Here is a 24,890-nt window from a genome sequence, read left to right on the forward strand (position 1 = left end):
GGACGCTCTGAGCCTCTCTTCTGATTAGCTCACCGTTAGCTACATTACTGTTTTCTGAGTATTCAATAAAAATATAGCTGATTTTAAGTAAACACACAAAGAAAGAAAGAAAATTCTCAAAGGTTGGATGGTGGGTCCAGGTGGGCGGGGCTTGGGGCATGGCTGAAAGTGATGACTGCTTTGTTTTGACATCACAAAGTACCAGAAGTCCTGACGGCTGGTTTTAAGGCTCAGTGTCTGAATACAGTCTGTGTGCATTTCTCTGTGGACTGAGGCTTTGATACTTTCACAGTATTAATATAGAACCTAGACCTGCTTTATAATCAAGATAAAAGACATGGAAATCTACCTTTATACTATACGGACCTTTAAAGCCATGATGTAGAGAATCACAGAACGAAGGTTCTGGGTTCGAACCTGCCGGCTGGGGTCTTTCTATGTGGAGGTTGTATGCGCTCCTCACGCCTGCGTGGGTTTCCCTTCTGGTACTGCGGCTTCCCCCCACAGTTGGAAGACATGCAGGTTAATTGGCGACTCTACATTGCCCATAGGTGTGAATGGTTGTTTGTCTCTATAGCCCTGTGATAGACTGGCGACCTATGCAGGGTGTACCCAACCCTTGCCCAATGTCAGCTAGGATTTGCTCCAGCCCCCAAAAAGAATAAGCGGTATGGCTAATGAATGAAAGAATATAGAATCTAGTAGTAGTTTGAAGTTGTATGTTTAAATTTTGCTGTGTCTGAAGTGTCCAAATCCTCAAATTAGACTGAAAGACATGGAGACGATAAAGAGACCACGCGACACAGGGAGTAAGAAGTATATAACCAAGTGTATTCCCTCTGTTAATGTACACATATTTAGAGTCATCTCACTGGAACACTTTTACAATAACATTTAGAAAGAACAGGAAGATACTGGGAGGAGTATGCTTGGAATGGAGAAAGAGAGAAACCAGACAAACGTGGCAGCAAGGTGAATGGATGGAGCCTGTCAAATGAAATGGCTGCCATCTTGTCTCTAGCCAAGTAGACAGAAATAGATATAAAACAAATAAAAAAAAAAGAAAAAAGATGGAGGATGGGTAGAGCCTGCTTTGTCCACAGGGTATGAGGACATACAATCTGCCATATAGAGAACAAGGAGTAGATGCAGGACAAAAAATAGATTGAGGATGACAGATGGAATAAAAGGAGAGGAACTATTCTCCCCTGGAAAAGGAGCATGTGTAGTTTCATTTGCTCAATTACCAAAAGAAAATACATAGAAATTTCAGTTTCCCAGAATCGTAGACATTTTTTTCTCCAAACAGGAATGATAGTAGGGAAAACACATTTCTCTTAGTAATGGGATGAGAGTCAAATATTTAGACATTTCACAAACTTTTTTCAGGATTTTTCTTTTCTTTTCATGGTACAGTTTTCTTTTTTTTAATAGAGTTGAGAAAATTGGAATACTAGAGTTCTGTTGTACATCTTCCGGGGAACTGCCGTTCACCTTTTTATGTGTGTGCTCTTCCCACAAAGTTTGCTTTGCCCATTGGCTGCCATCAGTCCAGTCAGGCTAGAGAAAGGGGGGCGAAAGACACAGTCGCTTTTTTCAGCTGCAAGGTATCTCTCTCCACAGTGGAACTCCAGCAAGAATGAATTCTGAATTTTTCCTAAAATGTCTCTCGTTTCTCCAGAGAAAAGAATCAAATAAAAAAAGAAGAAAAAAAGAAAAGAAAAAAGAAAAGAGCAAACCAAAGTGACTGAGTCTTGCAGCAAGGCATTGCATCAGCCGTCCTGTTCATGAGAAGGGGGGTTTAGGGGGGAAGCAGGGGTTTGGGCGGTGAAACTGTTCTGACGTCAAAAATCCTAAAGTCCATCTTCGCTGCGTCTTATCAGCAAACTCTCACTTTTCCACTCGCTCACGATTTAGGTCCATAGGTTTCTGCAACGTCTATACATATATTTATAATTATATAGAACAGAGTTCATCTTGTTTGCTGGAGGTTTTTTCTGTTTTTCGGTGATTAGTAACTGTAAGGACGTGACACAGTTTCTCTGCTGGCCCACTAGGGGGCACCTTGGAGCCCCAGAGACACATGACACAGATCTGCTGGAACAAAAGGACGACCAAGGGGTTTTTGGCCTCAACAAGTGTTTGGCGTCTAAACGTACAAGTTAGCATCCATTAGGTTGGAGCAGTTGGTATCTCACATAGTTGCTACGTTTAACGTTGTTATGATCATCAATCATCGTCATATTTTTTGTTTTTTAAACTCCACAGAAAGAAAAACAGTTTTTATCTCTTTTTCGTAAATGAATACTACATGCTTGAAACACGGCAGAGTTTACGTTGCATCGGCTGCTGAGCACCGGAGACAAGGAGAGAAACAGAGTGCACGAGCGAATGAGAGGAAGAGAGAGAGAGATCTGACGAGCGGTGTGTGTGCGTGTGTGTGTGCGTGTGTGTGTGCGCGTGTGTGCGTGTGTGTGTGTGTGTGTGTGCGCGTGTGTGTGCGTGTGTGCGTGTGTGCGTGTGTGTGTGTGTGTGGGGAGGGTGGGGGGTCAGAGATGTTGAGCGCCTACAGAGGTCGGAGAGCTGGATTGGACACAGTGTTTCTGTAAGCTGGCAGTATATTGACTTTACAGAGTCATGTCAAGTTGCTAATTCAAGCCTTGTTGGAAAATATTATGTTGATACTGTCTAAGGTGACGGCTTACACCACGAGCTTGCCTCAGAATGAAGTATAGACCCTGACACAAATACTGATGGTGGTGCTTTCCTACAGTACTCAAGACATTAAATAACCTGTCATATACTAACCCATAAATCACTGGTTTATCAGCATTTGGTACACAGGTGTTGGCACAGTATATGTTGAGATATGAGGTGTAATAGCCTTTCCTTAAATCCACACCATGGTCAACATTTAATAAGTAGTCAAATCAATCAAAGCGATGGCGACGGGTGTGAACAGAACCGTGATGTCACCTTGGCAACTTTTTTCTGCCTCCCTCTGATTAGACTGGATTTGGTACCATGTGTGTTCACCTGACAATACTGAGTTTTAGAATGAATTAGCCTCTGTTCCGTTTTCCATTTTCCATATACTGCCTTTCCCCCGTCCCTCTCTCTCTCTTTCTCACTCTTGTCTCTTTCCTTCTCTAAGTGCGTCTGCTGTCTGTCTCTGTGTGTCACGGCGGCGCTCCCTCAGACGTAGTACTCTTTGTCTTTGTTCTTCTTGTTCTTGGTGACTGTCTTGGCAGTGCTGGGCTGTTTCTCCTTCACCAGGGCTCCGTTGCTCTGCGTGGCTGAGTTGCTGATATAGTTGCGGCTCTGGTCCACTTGGTAGGAGCCCTCGTCGCGGTTGCGGTACTTGTACATGGCGTAGAGCAAGATGAGGATGCAGAGGGCGGCGGCTGCAACGATGCCCACCACCATTCCTGTGGTGCTGCTGGACTGCTGCACCTCAACGGCGCCCGGGAGTCCTCTCTCAGGAGACGTGGGATCTGGAGTGGGAACATGGGGGAAATTTGGGGGGTAGGTTATTCCTGGGACTCTACGGTGGCCCGGGTCTGACGAGGGGTGGGCCGGCGGCAGCAGCACCTGGTCCCGGGTGTTCATTTTCCCAGCGGGGATGTTGTTGTTGCTACTGCTGCTGCCGCCAGCGGCTGGCTTGATGCGAGGGCTGAGTTGGTCGGGGTTGGCCGTGGGGGTCGAGGAGAGAGGTGGGCGGTGGGAGTTTGGAAAGCGGGAGAAATGGCGGTCTCGGGGGTTCTGGACACCGCCCTCGGCGGCCGGTGGAGGAGGGAGGACAGTCCTGTCGGTGACCAGGGGGGAGTTTTTGTAATAGTCCTCGTCATCCGACTCGGTCATCTCCCCCGAGCCGTACGCCGACACCTCGATGGTCTCCTCGCAGTCCTCCTGGTCCAGGGGGCATGGGGGCCGGCCGTTGGGCAAGGGGAGGGACTCTTTGGTGGTTTCGAGCAGGGTGAGGAAAGGGTGGTAAGTGGTGGGGGGCGGGGGGATTACTGGGTAGCGGGTGGCGATGGACGGGGGGTCTAGGGAGTCCACTGTTATTATGGGCAACACTAATTCACCTCCTAGGACAAGAAAGAGACAATGGAAGAAAAGAGTGTCAGAGACCACCTGAGAGAAAGACCACCTCCAGTCATCAAAAGAAAAACACTTCAAATGAATACAGCAACACCAGAATTAGAACAGCACTAAAACTTAACATGAGGTTAGTTATATAAGTTTAGTTAGTCTGTTCTATTTAAAAAGTTAATATGCTGACTAACTCTCAACTGAAATAAAATACAAGATGTAAGAAAATATTCTATCCTGCACCTGGTCCTGACTCTTCTGACCTAACTCCCTGTGCTGCACAGGCCTACATGTCACATCACTAATACAGGATAAAAATACACTTCAAATTACACTCAACAACTTTAACATCTATTGTACTACACAGCCTAGCCTTCACTGCTAACTCTCTAGTCTTGCCTATGCTTACTACGCTAACGCTCAGATGTTTCTGTTGTGATTGGTTAAATAAGATAGCAAACCACGAGGTTCAGGTCACTTACATCAACAAATTGGCCGCATGATTTTTGCATGAAAAAAAAAAATTACAAAAAGAAAGCTGTGTAAGATTGTTCTCGGATAGTGATAAACAACTCCCCCCCCCCTTCTTTACCTCCTCTCCTCTTTTGTTTCTTTATTGGGTGGAAAATAATCATAATGTAAAAAATATATTGTTGAATTATTCAATGTGTTTCTTAAGAAGAATTGGCTCAGACCCCATTTTCCCCCCTTAGGGCATGGTGGTTTCTATGGCTCATTTCTAATTGGCTTAATCTGTATGCAAACCCTCAGGAGCAGCTGCAGGAAACGGATGCCCCGACTTTCTTTAACCCAAAATCTCAGTACACATTACTGTACACTGAGACAGAGCATTAAACACTACTGCTGCCTTTTGTTGTATGAGTCCCTGATGCCCACTTCCCTCCCAAACACCACACATAAACAGGGGGCAATCACGTTCTTCTCAAACAGCCACCAACACAAGAACAGTCAGAAAAAATCATCTTAATGAGCCAGAATTTGTTGTCAAGCCCCAGTTATGTGATTTTACCCCAACACCCAAATTAGATAAAGATTATGGATGTAACAGAAAGTCATTTGTAAAAAAATAAAGTTGCATTAAGTCAGGAGGAATTTATCAGTGACTGGAAGCCGAGCTGGGGTTAATGGTTAAACATGTTGTTGGTATACGTTAACAGAACATGGCAGAATAACAGTAACAGTCTGTTTATACACTACAGTTTTACTTCATAACAATTTTCTATTCAATTGTGTAAGGGACACAAGTCAAGGAAACAATAGAAAAAACATGGCAGGTGGGGGATTAGATTATGGCACATCTTGGTGGGGAGAAAAAGGGAAGGTAACAGCAAAAAACATGACCAAAGAAATGCCAACATCACCAGCATAAAATCATGACTCTGGCTCTTTGTTCATTTGACAAGGTAAATCAGTGTGACTCAGTGGGAGAGGGGGGGTTTGGGTCGGGCAAGTTCAGGGATGGTGGGGGGAGTATAGGGGAGGATTTGGGACTGTAGGGATTCTCCCCTTGGCCTTTATCAGCTCAGCAACTCTCAACCCCCCCCCAAACCTTGTCAGTTATACAACCATACATTTTCACTCAAAGAAAGGTAAAAGGCTTTGTTACAAAGGGTGAGCTAACAAAGCCACTGCAACATATCAGCATATAACAACACACTTGACAGAAACAGGCCTTGAAATGAAGCGAAATGTCAGAGCTGTAAAGGAAAAAAAACTTATAAGAAGGGTTGAAGAATTACTAACGTCTTGTTTCAGTACCAGTGCTGAAAAGGCTAGTTTCCATGGCAATGCTCAAGTTTTTTTTTCTTTTTTCTCTCCATCATACTTTCTTTCTATGTTTGAGGGCTGAGTTTCACCTTGAAGGCTGAGAGGACAGCAGAATGGTGGTGGCACATTTGAGGAACAAAGACGAGTCGCGCCGAGTAGGATTTTGCAAGTTTAGTGGGTTCAAAAAAAAAAAAAAAAAAATCTTTGGTTTTGTGAAATAACTTGTCAAAGTCACGGAAGAAAGTAAAATAAAAGCACATTTTTTGAGAGGACCTCCGAGATAGTTCCTGAGAGATACGGGGCTAATGTGTGACTGAGGGTGAGATGGCAGAGTTGCTATCTCCACTTTGCCATGTGTCTGTGTGGCAGAGATGCTGCTCGGGGTGCAGCCCACCCATTACTGAGGAGGGTCTTGTTAACACAGCACACACACAGGAAACAGTGTTGCTGTGCTGAAGGTCTATATAAACCCACGTAACAGTGCTGTAGACTTTCAGGAGGAAAATAAGAGATATTAATGATCATCTTTAAATGTAAAGGACTGTTCCAACAAATCTCTCGCATCACTCTGCTGCACTCTAGAGCCAAAGCCTGGAGGCCTTATGGCATCACCCCATCTGACCGGCAGGCAGCGGCTACTGGAGAAAATAATGAATCTCAGCCCTCATCCACAGAAACTCTAGGCAGTTATCAGGTGAACCATCTTTTTCATTTTCTCCTTGTGTGACCCGAGCCAACAGCACCCATAGTTTAAAACCAATCAACAGCTTCAGTTGGCTCTCCCCTTCCCCACGACTTGCACCCTCTCCTCACTGTATGCAGCTGTGATTGTTCAGTCGGCACCCAGAGGCAGGCTTGGAAAAATGAAGTTGAGTTGGTGGTGGTGGGGGCAAACATGTCATACAACACATGTCAAACAATACATATGTTTATCGTTTTTTTTCACCTGTTGAAAAGCTGCCAAGAACCACAGACTTGATAGAGGATTTGATTTGGTGGTTGTCACTGTCAACCCAAGAGAGCATGAGATGTTTAGGTATTTTCAACTCTATGTTCATATATCATCATTCTATTTTTTACGCTCCCTCAGTCACCGACGACTGAAACCAGGCCTGACTGAGACCAGCTCTGATGCAAGCAGTGCTGAAAAATACACACAGCATGATTCCAGTGCGTGGGTGTCTCTTCCTTTAACGTCGTAACAGTGTCATTTAAGTGTTAAAGCGAGAGAGACTCAAAGATATTGAGCCTGATTGATTGAGTTTGACTCCATTGATTTGAACAGCTGAGGCAGTGGGACCACGTTTGGCCCACATGATGAAATTTCTTCTTTATCTTTGCCTACACGCCACTCCACAGCGCTGCCAGTATGACTCACCCCCCCCCCCCCTATTTTCTCAAAATGAGAACAAGGCAGATGGATACTGATGCATCTACGTCAGTCTCTTGACAAACATTGTTATTCTGCAGATCACGTTGCCCCGCTCACATCCATTTGAAATATTTAGAGCGAAAAGGTTGTTTGGAGTTTGAGCATTCTATAATTCAGCTTTGATTAGGCTGCAGATGGAAAATCCAACAGCGTGTCCGAGCATAATATATTTTCTCTTGCTTGCTTTTAAATCATGCCACAATAGGTACAATTATGGCCATAATCTCTGCTAAAAAGGGGGAAGAAAGCTGCTTCTTCGTACATGTCATTCAATAAACTGCTGCATTTGCTGCTGCTGCTCTCAGGTGATTTCTTGTGACACAAAGGAACGATGCCCTGCTCATACTGTGTCCCACTGAGAGTCACACTATTGGCTGCAAAATCACCACCCTCCAGCTCATCAGCACCTGTATTGACTACATGCAGCTTGCTGGATTTGTAGTTGTGGCCAGCCTCGTGTTTCTTCTGTTTACACCACCTCACTGTGCTATAAATCTCCAACATCCACAGAGAATCTCAACTTGATGCAGTGAAACCAATTTCTACTACTTCACCACTTACCTCTGGCCCACTTCATGGTGCCTATAGCTTGTTTTGTTTTTTTTAATTAAAAAAGTCTTTTTTAATCTACTTTTTGACCATACTACTGCAAAGTTAACCTGCTGCTGGGAAATCCAAGTGATAGAAAATGGAATAACTAGGTTATGTGGTTCAGACAAACTGTGAACCTGTGCTTCTTCACAACACTCCTGGGTGGAACTAGGATATTTGTTTACAAATGGATCCCCTGCTGAGAAAGCAGCGGCACAAGGAAAATGAATAACCCGTTCTCCATTCGGTGCTTTGGGTGATTTTAATTAGAATTTCAATAAGATTTTGGATAGTTTTGCTGCAGAGATATTTCTTGCTCCATTGACCATTTATGAAATAAAATGGTTACCAGGCATCTGAATAAAATTCAATTTTTCAGTTTTTGTTAGGTGCAGTTAACAGCAGTCCACCAGCCTCTGCAATAACTGATGCCCCTGAGGTATCGCTATGAAAACTATAATCCCCTACACACCTGCAGTGTATATAAACTACTGTGACTGTCCTACTATTAAACAGCAACTATTAAGAAATGGTGAATATATCATAATATTTAGCGGTGAGATACTTAAGTGTTGAGTTCATTTAAGTTTTATTTTTGCTAAATTCATAATCAGTTAATCATTTAGTAATGGAAGTTCAATCGATCAATCAATCAATCAATCAATTAATCAATCAATCAATCAATCATGTTGTATTTCATTTCAGCTCATTTCCAGAGTTTTATTTTGCCCTGTGTTTTTCCTGCCTCCTGTAAAGTACTACCAAGTGTAAAATGGTGCCATATAAATAAACGAGCTTGGCCTTGTAATGAACCTCAGTTCAATCAATAGTCTTTGTTCTATTCTTTTTCTTTATTTTTTATTTTTCAGTCCAACTGGGATTCATCTGAAGAGCGGCTCTGAAGCTCAGAGTGAGCTGCTCTACTGTCGCCATCTTGGCAGTGTCTGACTCCGCCCTTAACTCCAAGCTAATCCAAAAATGAGCAAAGAGGTGGGGCATGTGTGGAGCCGAGACTTTGGTTCATGCCAGTTTGTGGCAAACATACGCTCACCCACCTGCCAACCCCCCCGCCCCTCTGCATTGCTGAACATCTAACCCGTGGACCCCGTACATTCAAAGTGGGGCTGTTTACTTGTGGAGGAAGGCTAGCTAACAGAGATCAATAAAGTGTCACACTGACAAATAACTGACATCTAAACCCATCGACCAGGCTCAGAGTTGCACTGGGTGAGAAGGAGGGGGGGCTCAGTGCTCTGGGTCGTCCCTCATCTATCACCCAATCTCTTAGTTTCAATCCTTGACCCAAAAAGAACATTCACAGGTTGCCTCTATAGTGTGTCGTCTGATGAATTATTGAGGAGCTACTCAAACCTCTGATCTTGTCAGAGTAAAAACCGATATAGCGCCTACAACATCCTAGGACTGATAAGTAGCTTGGAGGTATGTGAGGGAGAAGGAACGAGAGGTCATGCTGAGGTAGAGAAAAGACTGAAAGTGAAATATGGAGATAAAATGAAAGAGATTTAATTAGCTGCTTGTTGGAGGAAGAGACATTTGTATATCTTCTGTAATTGTCTTACTGCGAATACAATTAGCGTCCATAGATGCTGTGTGTTCATGCAAATGTGCAAATACAGTATCTCTCTGAGTGTGTCTCTCTGTATGCTTGCTGACTTTGTCACTCCATCCCCACTACATGTTCAATTTCTGTAATCCAGGTCCCCACTTCCTGGATCTTGTCGCTGTTCTGACGGAAGCTCATTAACAGCACTGGAGGATCCAAACCAAAGCTTTAAGTGGGTGATGTAATTAAGGCTCCCTAACAAAGTCAAAGTTTAATTAGCCTGGTGGGAAAGGCAGGAATCATTCACGCAAATTTCATTCTGCTCACTCTCTCAATTTTGCATCCTCTCCTCGGCTTCCTCCTCTTTTGCTTCTCTCTATCTGTGTCTCTCTGCTCTCCCCCGTTTCTCTGTTCTGTTCTGAGTGCAAAGAAACGTGACACAAATCTCTATGAGGGTCAGACCCTCGCAAACGCAGTCCTTCCAGCTCTTTCCCGCTCATCTCCTCCTCAGGTCTTTTTTCTCCTCATACTCTGCTTTGTCTATTTTGCATCCACTCTGAGCTTATCAGCGAGCAGCAAGTTTTTCACATGGAGGGTCATCACTTAGCACTAGACAGCTTAAAAACGAGTCTAGTGACCAAATGCCAGAGGTGGGATTAAGTCACACGTGTGCAAATCACAAGAAAGTCTCAAGTCTTCACCTCTGAGTCTCAAGCAAGTCCACAGTTACTGTGGTTACTGTGAGAATCTAGCGGGTAACAAGTCAAGTTAGATGAAAGTCTGATGATCAACCATTTCAACATTCGACATTAATGAAAACCTTTACAGCCTGTTTACACCTAATAAATCTTTTTTTCTATATCACTTTCTTTAATATGGAGGATTGTTTGGCCTTGGCGGAGGTATGCGCTCTGCTGAGTGCCATTCTAGTTATTACCTTTACTACACATCTCTATGTGGAGCCTGCATTGTGCTAAGCTCTCTTTCCTCCTGCTATCCAAGTTTTAGCCCCTCCCCATAGTATCTGCCTTGAGTGTTGACCTCTGCTTGTAGGTTGCCAGGTTTGCAGGCATCACACTAGAAATCATGTTTCAAATAAAATGTAACCTGTCAATATCTAGAAAAAGGCAAAGGTTTCATTAAGTCTCCAGTCATGAATACCAAGTCAAAGTCAAGTCTTTTATCGGTGTTGGACAAGCAAGTCTCAAGTCCTTAAATTTGTGACTTTAAGTGATAGTTATTTAACGTGGGGTTGTGTGAGGTACTGGTCTAGAGTCAGGGTATTACCTGCAGCAGATTCAGATCAGCTCCCAGTTTAGAGAAGTAGCAGGAGCACCGGTGCAGCTGAGTGATGTGCTGCTGTGGATGGGAACTACATTTTTCAACCGTTGAACTACCATTTTTTAATCAGCAGGTTTTTTTTCCTGACCCAATCCACAGCAACACATCACTCAGCTTCTGTGCTGGTGCTCTTGTGAGTGTGCTGATCCAAATCTACTGCAAATCTAACGCTTTAAGTCTAACTTAAGTAAATTCATGTGACTCAGTTCCCCCACCTCTGCCAAATGCAGCCGCAAGAAGAAAACAAGTTACATGCCTGGAATTGTGTGCTGTAGCACCACAGCTGCACGTAAAACACATCTGTAAAACAGACGGAGCCCCTCCGGCTGTATGTAGGAAGCTGTTGTATCGGTCGCCATGAATGCACACGAGTCGCATCTTGCTCGGCTTAATCGAAAACCCACGACTGTTCTTAACATTCTCTCTCTGACCTGAAGGCACTTCAATAAGCTGCATTGTCACGTGTAATTGAAAACACCGGGAATCGTTCCTATCATACAATGACCACAGGCCTGTGTTTGTGGAGCGGAGACGGAGAGGGGACATGTTTTCGCGGACAATGTTGATTCTTCTTTCCTTGTCCACAGTTTCCGCCCAAGCTTATCCGACCCCGCTGGCGTGCCTCGCCGGAACTCCTGTGACATCTGGAGGGTGTGATATGGAGCATGTGCGCGCGTGCGAGTCTGTTTGTTGTTTCTCAGGAGAGAAAACTTTACACCCACAGAGCGAGAGAGACATGTGTATGTCTGGAAAGGTAAGCGTGTCTGCCGCTGTATGTGTGCGTTTGTGTGGGCATGAGATAGAGAGAGAGAGAGAGAGGGAGAGAGAGAGGGAGATAGTTGCGGTTCCCCATGGGAGATTAAGACTGGGCATAGCATTCACCAAAAAACTCTCATTTCTCCTTTTCCATAAGAAGGGAATTGAGTCTCTATTTCGGTCCCAGCCACCTACAGAGACTGCAGGAGACTGCTGCACTCCAGTCTCTCAACACAGGTTCAGATCAGTTTCTCCTCACGCAAACATACCAACTACAATAATGTCCTGCCATTTACAGTCCAACATATCCTCTATTCAAACCACTCATCCCCATTCCTGAAAAAAAAGCTTTTTAAAACGAAGTCTAAAAAAATGTGCTTTTCACAAACATTATTGTTATTTATATATATATATAAAAAAAATCATATTTCGTTTTTTATCTGCTCTTTGTCAGAATATTACAAGAGATTTTCCTAAAATCTTCATGGTGGATCCATGCCAAGATTACTGATAGAGATTTTGCTTTTTTTTTTTTGCATTTCTTTCTATTTCATGAAATCCTTTGAAATCATGCTGACTTTATTTCTTTCACAGCGGTTGCTACCAAGGTTGGGTCTGGAAGCAAGACTGCATAGCTGTGTGATTAAAGACAATGAAATTAAAAAAAAAACACACTTTCCAAGTTCTAATCCTCTTCCCATGTGTTAATGGTTCATATATCTTTTATTTCATGCTAAATATATAAATAAAAATATATAATAAATAAAAACACTGTATATGTTTGTGTGTATCATATTCATTCTCTTTTCAAATTTTACATTATATGTAAACTGTTGGTGTAAGAGGAATGGTATTTTATTCTAGATTAAGTGCATGACAAAATGACAGTAAATGAATATTAATCTTAAATCTATGTCAGAAATAAATGAATAAATAAAGCTACATAAATTTATCCAATTGTAAATGATTTGGGGTGACTAGCTAACCCTACCCTGCTGCACGGCACACCCTCCACTCTCACTGTTTATGGTCTAAAAATGTCAAAAATTTAAATGTCAGTTTGTTTACATCGGCGAAAGAGGATGGTTGAGGTTTGATTCATTCATTTCTCCCTCCTCAATAGTCTTCTTCTGCTCTGTAATTCTCCACATCGCTCTCTATGTGCTACAACACGCCCACTTTTGAGTGATCCAATTAAATTTTAAGGATCAGATTTAAACCCCTCTTGTAACTAGCCAATATATTCCTATTCACTCTGGGATATTACACATTATATAAGATAAGAACACACTAACTTCTGTTTTACTATGACTTTAAGTTAAAATGAATAAGGTGAGTGATTGAATCTGATAATAGAGTATTTTTTGCTGCTAGCATATTTTATTGATTGTGTTTGATTCAGTGCAACCTACACAGCAGTCTATAACATACAAATCAAATGAGCATTTATAGACTTAATTTAAAAGATTGCTTATGCCTGAAATGTTCCCAAAGAACAATTTCTACTAATTTTGTTCCAACTTTCAGACGTTTGAGGTTGATGTCCATTTCAGAGGGATTTATAACACCTGCTGGAGAGCTTTTATTGCACTCAAGGTAACTAGTAGTCGACCTGTCTCTCCTCTGCTCTGATGCATGTGGGGAGGGGCTAAGACACACACATGGTGAAACAGGGTGTAGAGAACGTGAGCGTAAATGGCAGCAAACCGCAGCAGTGACTCACAGGGAGCTGAATTGAAATGAGTAAACATAAAAGCAAATAACATGAATACATTTAGTTTCTAAATTTTTTCTCCTTTGGGTCGGGGGGGGGGGGGGCCTGTTGGTTGGGCGTGGGCTGCCCTCCTCCAAAACAATGCTATAAGGGAACCTGGCATTTGTACTGACACTGTTACTGTTTTAATGATAAGATTTCTTTGAGGCAGTTGTTGTTGTCATAACACCCACACCAAAGTTAAATCTGAAGCCATTTCACACGGGAAATCTTTTCAGTCAGGATCTTTCAAGATAAAATGTCATTAAATGTGGATGCTTGTGCGTCTCTCTGGTTTGGGGCCCTTCCTGTAGCAGCAGCAGTCATTTGAATCACGCTGCTTCACTGTTTGTGGTTCTTGGCAGTTTTCATCTATGGCCAGCTTAATAAAACTAGAAACCAGAGAGGCAGGGAGTTAAAACGCGTGGCCTTTAACTTCCATCTCCTGTCATGGTGTCGGAACATTGCTTGACCCGCTGTTCACACTAACAGCACGTCAGCCACCGGGCCCGCCAGGCTACAGCTGTGCGCTGCGCAGAACAAGCTGCGTTTCCACGTTGAAACTGTCCTGGCTTGTTAACGTCGGGGCAGGAGATCGGTGCAACAGCTGGGCGAATGCCAGATACTACCACTTGGCTGAGCGAATGATGGACTAAAGTGCTGCTGCCTTGCCTGCTGCTTTGAAATCCAATAAAAGAGGAGGCTGGAGGGTCCACACCTGGCCAATCAGAGCTGCATACAGAGGGCTGGGCGATCACCAAGGGTCACACAAAAGTGGAGTAAGGGACACGGCATTAGTCTGTTTGAGTTTCTAGACTGCACTTTGTTTTCGGATACCAAGTACAACGAAGACAGAACCCCCTGAGTTGACTCACCATTTCCAGGCTCACACTCCTCCAAATCTTCGTCATCGCTAGGACACTCAGCTGATGCAACCAAAAGGTCATCCGCATTCTGGAAGAACAGAGACAGGAGGGCAGAGGAGATAGAGTCAGGACAAATTTTATTTGTGCAGAGGATACACAGAACATCTGAGAGGATTAGGAGCCTCTGGCAGCCACAGTGAAGGTCTCTGGCTCCACTGATACCCACTTTCACACAAGCAAATGCAACCCGTGGAAGCAAAGAAGAGAGCTTTAGAAAGGCTGCCGGAGAAATATCTTTCTCTGGCTACAACATGAAGAATTTTTCTGTTGTTAGTACTAGCAAATGTACTGAAAATATGGAGGTGGGTGTGCTTTATGAGTAGCACCCATGTGTATTTATGTAAGCTGAGATGTGAAGCCAAAGTAGAATAAGCCACCAGTCAAAGAGAAAACAGTTGGCATCCTCCATTAAGTGGGAACAAAAGTCAGACAATGGAAGCTCTATTGCACATCATTTAATTTTCATATATGTGTATATATGGGAAAGTGGTCTCAAGCTTTTGTACTCCACTTTAATCAGGTAAATTTCATATTAAGGGATTAATCAATTCATGAACGTAGAGTTTTCCTGCAGCAATACAAGCAAACCTTCAGTAGCTTTACATGCACACTAATATTCTACTAATATTCAGAATATGAGCATATTCAGAATTTGATACAGGTTGATGCAGAATATTCTAATTGGATATTCCCCATTTAGTCCACTCCCAAATTCAGCATTTTCCAATTAAGACGTGGAATATGTTGATATTATTCAGGTTTTAGGTTTTTTTTTCTTTCAATGTTATAATTTTTGAAACACTGAGAAATTGAATCATGTAAATTTAAATAAAAGCTGGAAAATGGAGCTGTTCTGAAAATGGTAAATAAATGTAATATAAATATATATATATTTATATATTTATATCAGGGCTCTTTCTTTCTTGACCTAGAGCTTGTAGTCAGTTCTGTTTGACATCTGAACTACATGATAAAGAAGACAGTAGACACGGAGCCTGTTAGTTCAGGGTTTAAAAGTACAGCAGGTAGTACAGCAGTGGGGGTCTCGAGATGAAAGCAAATTAAATCTGACAAGGTGGTTCCAATTTAGCAGCCAAGGTTTGTCCTCACTACTGCATGACTCACGCAGCTGCATGTCTAGACACCCAAATCCCCCCACCCCCCCCCACCTCTCCTCTCAGCCTCTGGTTGTTATTCAAGATGGGGTCATCTGATAGAAAACGGGGGGCTTTTATGAGCATAATTGATTCAAGCGCCACACTGCTACATGGAGTTCTTTCTCTGTTATAAATCCACGACCTGGGTGTTATCATTTATTAATTACATTGTGTGAGCTTGAGTGTGTGTTCACATCACCTGGCTCTGTCAAATGGGCCTAACGATCCTGCCTCAGTTTCCCGGCAACATCTCTATCAAACGTGTACCTACATTTCTAGTCCATCTGTGCAATCAGCTGCCGCACTTTTCCCAACTCGATATAAAACAGCACAGAATGAATCCTTTAAAACATGCTATTCTTTGATCCAAGCACCTTGGACATCAATAAATGTCGACAGCAGGGTGTGTTTGTGGCCACAAATTGAACTAGAATTGCTACCTCCCGATTGTATGCCTCTCTAAACCAGTCAGATTGAAGGAAACATGATCACGATCTCAGTTTGTGTTCTTGAGTTACAGCTTTGAATAATCGCCACTAGTGTTTTTGAAGAACATTATGATGCCACAGTCACTTCATCATTTTATCCTATTAGACATTTGTGTTAAATTCTGCCATAATTTTTGTATGTGAAGTGATTTCTTGGGTTAGTGAGTCGCTTGATATGTCGCCAGCTGCTTCTATGAAAAAAGTAGCTAAAGGGTTTTAAAAATCGCCAAATTTAGCGAGAAAATCACTAAATTGCCAACACCACTCAGTAGGAAAACCTCCTTAAAGGGGCTTCATGTGTTGATGAGCACTGTCCTCATAATGTGGGTTATTTACAATCTGACAACGCTGAAGTTATTTAGTTTAGTTAATGTGAACACTTGGAACATTTGGAAAGAAAAAGGTTCGATTTTGAACCTTTTTCGTTCAGATCGTGTGAGATTATTTATTACATAATGGTGATGAAGGCTGATTGGAGGAGCCACTGCCAATTTTTTGTTAGGGCCCCACTGGACTCTAGAATCACCACTGCCAAGGTCTATGGGCTTTTGATTAGATATCTGAAATGAGGTTTGTGGTTAACACAAGCTCAAGACATTTTCATATTTTATTCTACGAGATAAAATATGTCAGTAAATACCCCTGTCCTGATTTCTTAAGCTTTAATTTCTCTTTAAAAAGGCCTGTTGCTAACAATTGAGATGAGGTACAGAGGTTGTCGGGGGAATTAAAGGTCATCACGCTGAACATTTAAACCGATTTGCTCACCTGTCCACCTTTCAGCCCAGGTCAGAGCTAAATCAAACTACAAGTTGAAGTTTAGTTGTGGTGACATTGAAGTCATGCGACCGTGGTTTGTAGCCTAACATTAGCTTTTTACTTCTGGTGAGTGTATTTAGGCTTCAAAAATCTAAGAAGTGGTGTTTACTTGTGAAGATTATCCTGCTGAAAAAAGTAAGTGGAAAAATCCCATTGGCTTATTGTCGAGGGGGACCAGGGTAATGCTAACTTCCCCATCGGCCTGCAAAATTACATCATCCCTGCAGCACTCTCATCCTTGAGTACAAGTGGATGTTTGTGCCAGATTTAATGAAATTACCTCCAGGGGTTCCTGATAAATCTGATTCACAAGAGTAGGATGGACCTTGACGTAACCTTGACCTTTTACTCTTGACTACCAAAATCCAATCAGTTCATCCTTGAGTCCATGTGAAGATTTGTACCAAAATAGAAGAAATTCCCTCAAAGCACTCCTGAGTTATTGTATTTACAAGAACAGGATGTACGGAAAGACAACCTGAAAACATAATGCCTCCGGCAGTGGCTAACGCTGGCACGGAGCCATAAATGTCCTTCTGGCTGAACGTCAATTGGTTGGGAGTTTCCTGGAGTTATCACAGCTGTAATTTAGTGCAACATCTGTGACACTTGTGTAAACTGCAATTCCCAACCTCACACCGTCGAACATCCAGAACATCCACATCATCAGCACTGTGAGTGTCACATGAGGCACACTCGCTCAGTGTACTGGAGGAGGATATAAGGAGTTCCTCCAAAGTCCAGTTAGACCTGGTCGGAACATTTTTTTTTATCCGTCTCCAAGTTGAATCTACAACATTGAACGGTCCTGCATCCATTCAGACAAATCAAATAGAGATCACAAACACCGGGGAGTGCTCTTGACTTAAGGCAGGCAGGAGCATGGGCGCAGCTTGTGATCTTAGTTTTATAACATCCTGACACCAAATTTGGGTCAGCCTGAGACAAGTGATGACTCCAACTGTTTCATGGAAACCCACAGTATCAAGGGGTGAAGGAAAGAAAAAAAAAAAATCAGAAGCCCACACGCACATCAAAAGGTAGATCTTTTATTCTAAGCATCAAAGCGCATTATTCCACTATGATCAAAGCTGCAGCGTGGCGGGTAGCTCAGAGCTTTTGGAGAAATTGAAATTTGGGCTTCCGCTTGCTCACTTTCCGCCACCTTGGCCTATCTCCTGTCTCCGCTGTGTCTTGGTCGGTGCTGGGGATATTCATTAGGCCTCCATAGTTCCTGTTAGCTTTGCCCCTGCTGTATTTATAATGCTGTTGCTATGTTTGCTCTAGCACAAAATTACACCACAGGCTCAATAGGATGGATTATTAACTACCCAAAGGACTAGATGTGTTTATATATATATATATATATATATATATGTATATATGTATATATATATATGTGTGTGTGTGTGTGTGTGTGTGTGTTTTGTGTGTGAGGGTAAAAGAGGAAGAAATCAGAAGGAAAGCAATTCTTCATGCAACTGTGACTGGGACTAATGTAACTGATGCAGGGTCCAGAGGTTAATTTGAAAAAGTACTTTGCAGCAGTTCAGTGATCACCACTATAAAACTGTAATCTATAGTATTAAAATACTTGTTTGAGCTGTAACATCAAATTATTATTCCTTCAAAAACAATCCACAGAATGCTTCAATGCCTTACTATTCACATTTTGGCCTAAGTGTATGATACATAACTCAAATAACTACACTTCCTGTATATATGGAAAGTAAATCAACACAGACACTGAATTCATTTTTTTCCCCTCGGGCATGACTGAAACATTTGAATCTATATAAAGCCTAAGAACTGAGCTGTCAAATTACAATACAATAATAGGTTGATTAGTCTATCAAAACAATAAACACCACATAACCATTACCGCCTACTAAATAAAAAAAAAAAACATTGTTTGACTTTCTTTAAACACAGACTGTTGTGAGACACATAATCAGCATTTGTGTAAATCAGCAACTAAACAGCAGCATACAGCTTGTGTCTGGGATTTTTAAAGTCACCAACTGTAGGATGTAAAATGTGGAGCTAGTCTGGTTCCTCTGGTGAGATCTCTGTATCACTCTCTCCAAGTTTTTACAGGGATTTAAATAGTTCTGTTGTTGAGATCACAGTTCCTTTTTATTGTTAGAAAAAACTGCAGAACCAATCAGAGCTTTGCAGGCGGGATTAAGAATGGGGACATCGTCTTTCTGTGCACGAGCCAGACAAAAAATGGCCATAAAAATGGTAACAAGCCTGGGTGAGATTGACGCGGCACAAAAGTGCTCGAATCGGCCGAATTTCCTGGAACAACATGAAAAACATTAACTGCTTCTAGCAACACAACTGCAGCTTCTATGACAACTGAAAATGATGTTGACGGGATGGAAACTACAGTCTCTACTGATTGGTTAGTGCAATATAACCCCGCAACAAGCAGATTATAGAAGATGACTGAATAACATGAACATGGTTTCAGACTCAATAGAGTTGTGAAAGTGGGAAGGACCACCAGTTCTGGAGGCGTTTGTCCCCATTCTGTCTATTTTGAATGTTTCTTTAAAGGGGTCTTTGTAAGTTTTCTCTGCCACCGAGCGCGATTTCTTGCCGGGAAAAGGTGGTGGTGGTTGACGCTTGACAAGATCTTCGGCCATTGTTGTCTTTATAATAGAAGAGGTTATAATACGCCCTCTGAGCAGCGCTACGTCTTCAGGACAGATTGGAGGCTACACTGAGTCATTATTGGCTAGCTAGTTAGTATAGTAACTTCAGTAGAAGAACACATGATAGAGACAAGCATAAACACTGACGATGCTTTCCACTGCTGGAGACAGCTGTTGGTGAGTAAAGGAATGAAGTTTGATGCTAAAATCACAGTAACCCTAACCCTATGTAGCAATAGCAAAACTTACCAATAGCCTCCTTTAAATGATATCCAAAATGTTACTTAACACAGAAGCATGGAGCTCTTACAGATAATAAAAGGTATAGGTATAGGTTCATGTTACAATCCCCAGTTTTAATTATTTCAACTTTGTTTCTCAGAAATCACATTTTGTTTATCATTTTGGCTAAATACTACAACTTCCCTTGTTACGCAGTAGGAGCCAGTCAGAGGCAAGAATTCAAAAACGCTCCGTCGTTACATTTGGGAACAAAACATGGCGCCATAGTTGCTGAATATGTTTAAATTAAACCCAGTTTCTGAAAATAAATTGGATAAATCTGCAAATTATAAAATCGACATTCTCAGGGCTGTAATCTTTAGCTTCCACCTGCCGTTAACAGTGCAGAGTGCATAATTTCTCATCTTTTGAAGTGATGATTCAACCAGTTTCATGCCGATCGAAGCCGTGCTCCAGCTGTGAGTCACGCAACATTTTCTATGGGAAAAATGAGAAAGGGCCTTTTAATTCAAAAACAAGTCGTGGCTTCTCCTACTTCTTAACATCATGATGAGGTGAAAAGGAAATGGCTTTGGAAATGTGTTTATATTATAAGGTGATTCTTCTTCCTATTCTTCTTCTTCTTAATACAGAATAAGACGCCGTCAGATCAGCGACGTAAGGGATAACTTATGTCTGGGATTGTCTCACTTTTCTACAAACAAAAATATATAATGAATGCCATCAAAGTAATTTGAAAGATGCTGTAATCGCGTTTGAGCGTTTAATCTGTAAAAATTTAACCACTTCTGAAACCAAAATTATAAAGTACAGGGTCACATAGAGGTGAAAGCACATGACTAATTTAGGTGCTTAGTAAATTTAACAGTAATTTTAATAGAATATGTATGACTAATTACAATGCCGTGTTTATATGCTACCCAACTCTGAGCTACCTGCAGTCCTCATCTGTGATTTTGATTGAGTTGGAGTTGTATGACTTCTGGGTCTCAGTATGTGACTTGATTTTTCTTGTGTGCTCAGCTAAGATACACACCACCGCTCATTCATGCTAAATACCCAATTTTCTTCTATTTATTCCAAACTGCTTTTTCTGCCATAAATATAAAAACAAACAAACCTACTTCCTGTGCACCACAGGCTTTTTCCCAGGACAGACAGACCAGACTCCGAGTGTTTAGAAGAGCAAATATAAAAGATTTCATGCAATGTCTGGAGCCTCTCAGCTGTTCAAAATCAATATAATCCTCAAACTTCCGGGATTTTTTGCCTAATTTTACCACACTACAACTGTGTCTCCTCTAACTATTTTAAAATAACTGTCTTTTCCCTCCCTTCACTGTTTTATTCATGCAGATGAGCTTCCCAGACTCTCAACACCTCTTTGCGAGTGAGAACAAATTCCAAAATGAAAAAATACTCAGGACTATGTAACCAACTACACACCCCAATAACGATTTTATGTGTTTGTACACACAGCAAAATAATCTCTCTTCAGTCAAGTATGTGGATGAGTGAATCACTGGTAATGTCTATTCATTCTCAAGCACATATCCTAATGCTATTTTAGGCTATTGTGATGATACACTCTGTTCAGCCAGGTACATAATAATAATAATAAAGAAGAAGTTGTTAAAATGTACGTACACAAGCCGAAAAATAGATTCTCAGCAATAAAAAGCACTCCAAAGAAGGGACTCTGCTTTTTTATGACCTAACATAAACATCTGTCAGCAAGTGCAGTACACATTAAGACTTGTAACAACAGAGAAGCAGACAACACTCAGAGTCCTTTGCTATCCTAAAATAGTTCCAGATAATTTATCAAACGGGGCTGCCAATTTCACATCACAGACCGCTGCTGTAAAAGCTCATTATATGCTGAACACGGAAGAACGTTTCTGCCAAGAAGTCTGGAGGCCAGAGATACGATATTGAACTGAGTGGATGGCTACATGTGACATGTTGGAGTCGGGTTCTATTGATCTAATGTATAGAGAGAAGAGGCAGAAACACTAAACCACGGACGATTCATCTAAGTGTGTCTTGCCAACGAAGGCTCATACAAGACAGCGTTGCCTGTAAAGGTGCTTTGACTGACCTTTGAGCCCAAAAATTCTTACTTGCTTGTAATTACATGGCGGCTTCAAACATGACTGAAAGCAAATGCTTGGAGGAACGTTTCCAAACACGACCACCTTCACATTTTCTTTCAGCTGGCATCAGAGCACTGCTTTGATGAGGCTATAAAGGCTTTGTTAAGCGACTTTTTATAAATGTACGAGAGCAAGGAAGAAAATAACAAAAAGGAGTCGATGCAAAACTAGCTTTCCAATTTTCTTTGAAGTCAGAGTTTGCGATACAAAGTGGCGTGAATTGCCCACTCGTGCCATCAACAGCTTCACCTTCACTTCACGCTAATTGGCACTGCTGTGTTTATTCGAATCTGCTACAGTTTGAGATCATGATAAAAGGACAAAGAATGAGCTGGTTTAAATATATTCAGAATCTGCTGATCATGGTTGTCAGGGACGGACGAACGCGAGCGGCTTGCTGACTGATCTCAGATAAGCTTCTGTGGACATGAATAGGACTAATGAACAGCACTGAATAAGAGAAACACGCTGGTAATTGGCACCTTGCCTTTGTGTTTGCTGCAACATCATCAAAGTTTGAGGGACGGCTGAAGTTTAAAGTATGAAATGAGCAGCTTTTAAAGACGAGAGCTTTCAAGTAGTTGTAGTACAAAGTGATTGAAATAATGTAGAAATAGCTGACATAATATACATCCAACATAGATGGAGAAGAAACTTCCAGTGATGACCTGGATCACACTTTAACTAGAACAAACTAGAATATTACAATCTTTCTGAGTTACAGCATTGAATAATGTCCAGAAGTGTTTTTACAGAACATTATGATGTCACAGTGAAGTTGATCTTCGACCTTTTGTATATGAAATGTCATCACTTAATTTCTTCATTTTATCCCTTTCCACATTTGAGTTAAATGAGTCAAATTGAGTCCAAATGGACATTTGTGCCAAATTTGAAGGATTCCCTCGAGGAGTCCCTGTGATATTGCACTCACAAAGCCAAAACTGTGTTTTGTGAGGTCGATGTGACCTTGACCTTTGACCTTGACCTTTGACCATCACAATCTAGTCAGTTCATCCTTGAGTCCTGGTAAATGTTTGTGCCAAATTCGAAGAGATTCCCTCAAGGTGTTACTGAGATAACGTGTTCACGAGAATAGGATGGACAGACAACCTGAAAACATAATGCTATGCAACAAGGTCTTTTTGAACCACACACAGCTTATACTGATTGGATGTTTACTGGAGCGGCATGGTCCTCCCTGGAACACATGCAGCCTGTTGTTAAGTCTTTTTATGAGAGTAAAGGGCCTGAATGCCCCACCTTTTCCCTCCTCCACATCCCTACTGTTAGGTAATTGTTGCTTATCATGATGGCTATGTAGCAATGGCTACATTTATATGCATATGTGGATAATCATCGGACCATAAATCACAGCCATGTGTGTGAATGTGGGAGAATCACAAATCTCAGTTTATGGCACTATAAGTTGTTGCGCTGTTGCAGCCTCAGGATTTCCTCTTGATTATGTTCCTTCCCTCCTCCAGCCTTTGTTGATCTGTCTAGATGTGCTGTAATTTCCAGAGTCTTTCCCACGTCTGGGGTTTAGACAGCTACATCTTATTAGAAGAAATCAAAATTGCCGTGTTGATTGGTCTAATAGGACTAACCGCACAATGCTGCTCTGTGACTCGCTCTCAGGCTGTGGGCTGTTTGAACATCTGAACGTGGCTGAGGGCTGACAAGAGGAGGCTAACACACAACACTGTGCTGAGTGTTCGACCTTGCAGCTGACGTATGATTCCTTTTGAAATGCACGTCTGCTTGTCCAAGAGGGTCATCTGGTTACTTGGCCATGCTGTTTAATCTTTCAAATATTGTTCTCAGCACTTTGAGATTTTGGATGAACTTTACAGAGCCAATTAAAAGTAACTGGCAATGTTTCATCACAACGCACTGCACCAAAATATCTCAGTGACTCAAACAGCAGCTTTCTTTTAGCTACGGCTCGTTTTTTTTAAGCTTCTCAGTATGAGTCACGTAAACAAGCCAGGATCACACACTCACCTGTGTCACACTGTCCCTCATGGTGGGCGAGCGCTGTTTGCGGGTGGTGGTTGTGGCCATGGTGGTGGTTGTCTCCATGATTGTGGTGGACATGTCAGCCAGCGGGGTGGTGGAGGTGGTGTCAGTGGTGAGCACCGAGGGCACGTCACCCACCAGCCGCAGGTTACCCTGGGTCTGGACATTGGGGTCACCCTCAGCTGCCAGTTTGAGAACCTGCAGGCCGTTGTAGTACAGACCTGAGATCTGGCCCTGGAAGTGACGCCCCGTCTCTCCACCGCCACCGATTTTGATGAATGCCTGGCTGTTGAAGATGGTCAGCTGGCGACCTGGTATGTGTAGATGAGGAGAACGATGGAGAGATGAAAGAGAGAGAGGAAGTGGAGGTAAGAGAGACAGAAAAGAGGGGAAGAAAAAGAGGGAAAAGGCAAAGAATATAAATCAGTCATGGTCTCTGGTGAGCTTGCACATATAACACAAAGTAATACACAGGCATAGTGAGAAATTGAGGAGATAGAGGGACTGTTTTGATCACATGGGATTTCCTGAGTAACACTTTAGGGAGATTGGATCCTGGCTTGCTGCAGCTGCAGCCATTATGGAGCTGGGCACGTGCCACTCTCCCAGAAAGACAGCCTGAATCTGACAGTCAAATAGATTGTGGGGGCAGTTGTGGCCTGACCCTGAGACTGAGAGTTCACAGCGAAATGCATCTCATTTGCTCTGAGATGGAATGCATTAGAACAATGCTGGGTCTGTGTCATTGACCTCCAATGCACCTGTGCTGCACAATGATAAAGTACCTCTGCCAGCGGAGAGAAATTTCGCCCCCGTTTTGCCATCCAAAGGAGGAAAATAAGATCCTCATTGGGAGGAAATGTTTAATTCAGCAGGGGTTGTCCCTCACTGTGGTCATTACCATTCATCTGGATGGATGGATGGATAAAGGGAGGAGAGGGTCGACCATTTATCCAGGGTCCAATACTAATGTGTTACCAGGACTTGTGGTGAAGGGGTGGATTGGGGGGGGCGGTCTGACAGGTGTAGTTTTTCTCCATGGATTTTCTTCAGCTGAGGTCACTTGAGGTTTAATTCATACTTTTTTTCTTTTTGCTACCCC

The 24,890-nt window shown here is 42.3% G+C and overlaps 1 protein-coding gene across 9 annotated transcripts in view; it reads right to left on the bottom strand.

The window, feature by feature from the left end:
- Nucleotides 1-810: 810 nt before the first annotated feature.
- nrxn2b (neurexin 2b) overlaps nt 811-24,890 on the bottom strand; it is a 721,062-nt gene continuing 696,982 nt past the window's right edge. For 8 of the 9 annotated variants that reach the window (XM_056368786.1, XM_056368783.1, XM_056368784.1 and 5 more), the window contains 3 exons: nt 23,774-24,099; nt 14,193-14,271; nt 811-4,088 (listed from right to left, as the gene is read on the bottom strand). In XM_056368786.1, the coding sequence (XP_056224761.1) occupies nt 3,196-4,088; nt 14,193-14,271; nt 23,774-24,099 (1,298 nt within the window). In that variant the 3' untranslated portion in view covers nt 811-3,195. The remainder of the gene's footprint in view (nt 4,089-14,192; nt 14,272-23,773; nt 24,100-24,890) is intronic. The other variant, XM_056368788.1, reaches the window with a different exon arrangement.

The sequence above is a fragment of the Seriola aureovittata genome, chromosome 23, assembly GCF_021018895.1.
Source record: "Seriola aureovittata isolate HTS-2021-v1 ecotype China chromosome 23, ASM2101889v1, whole genome shotgun sequence".
NCBI lineage: Eukaryota > Metazoa > Chordata > Actinopteri > Carangiformes > Carangidae > Seriola > Seriola aureovittata.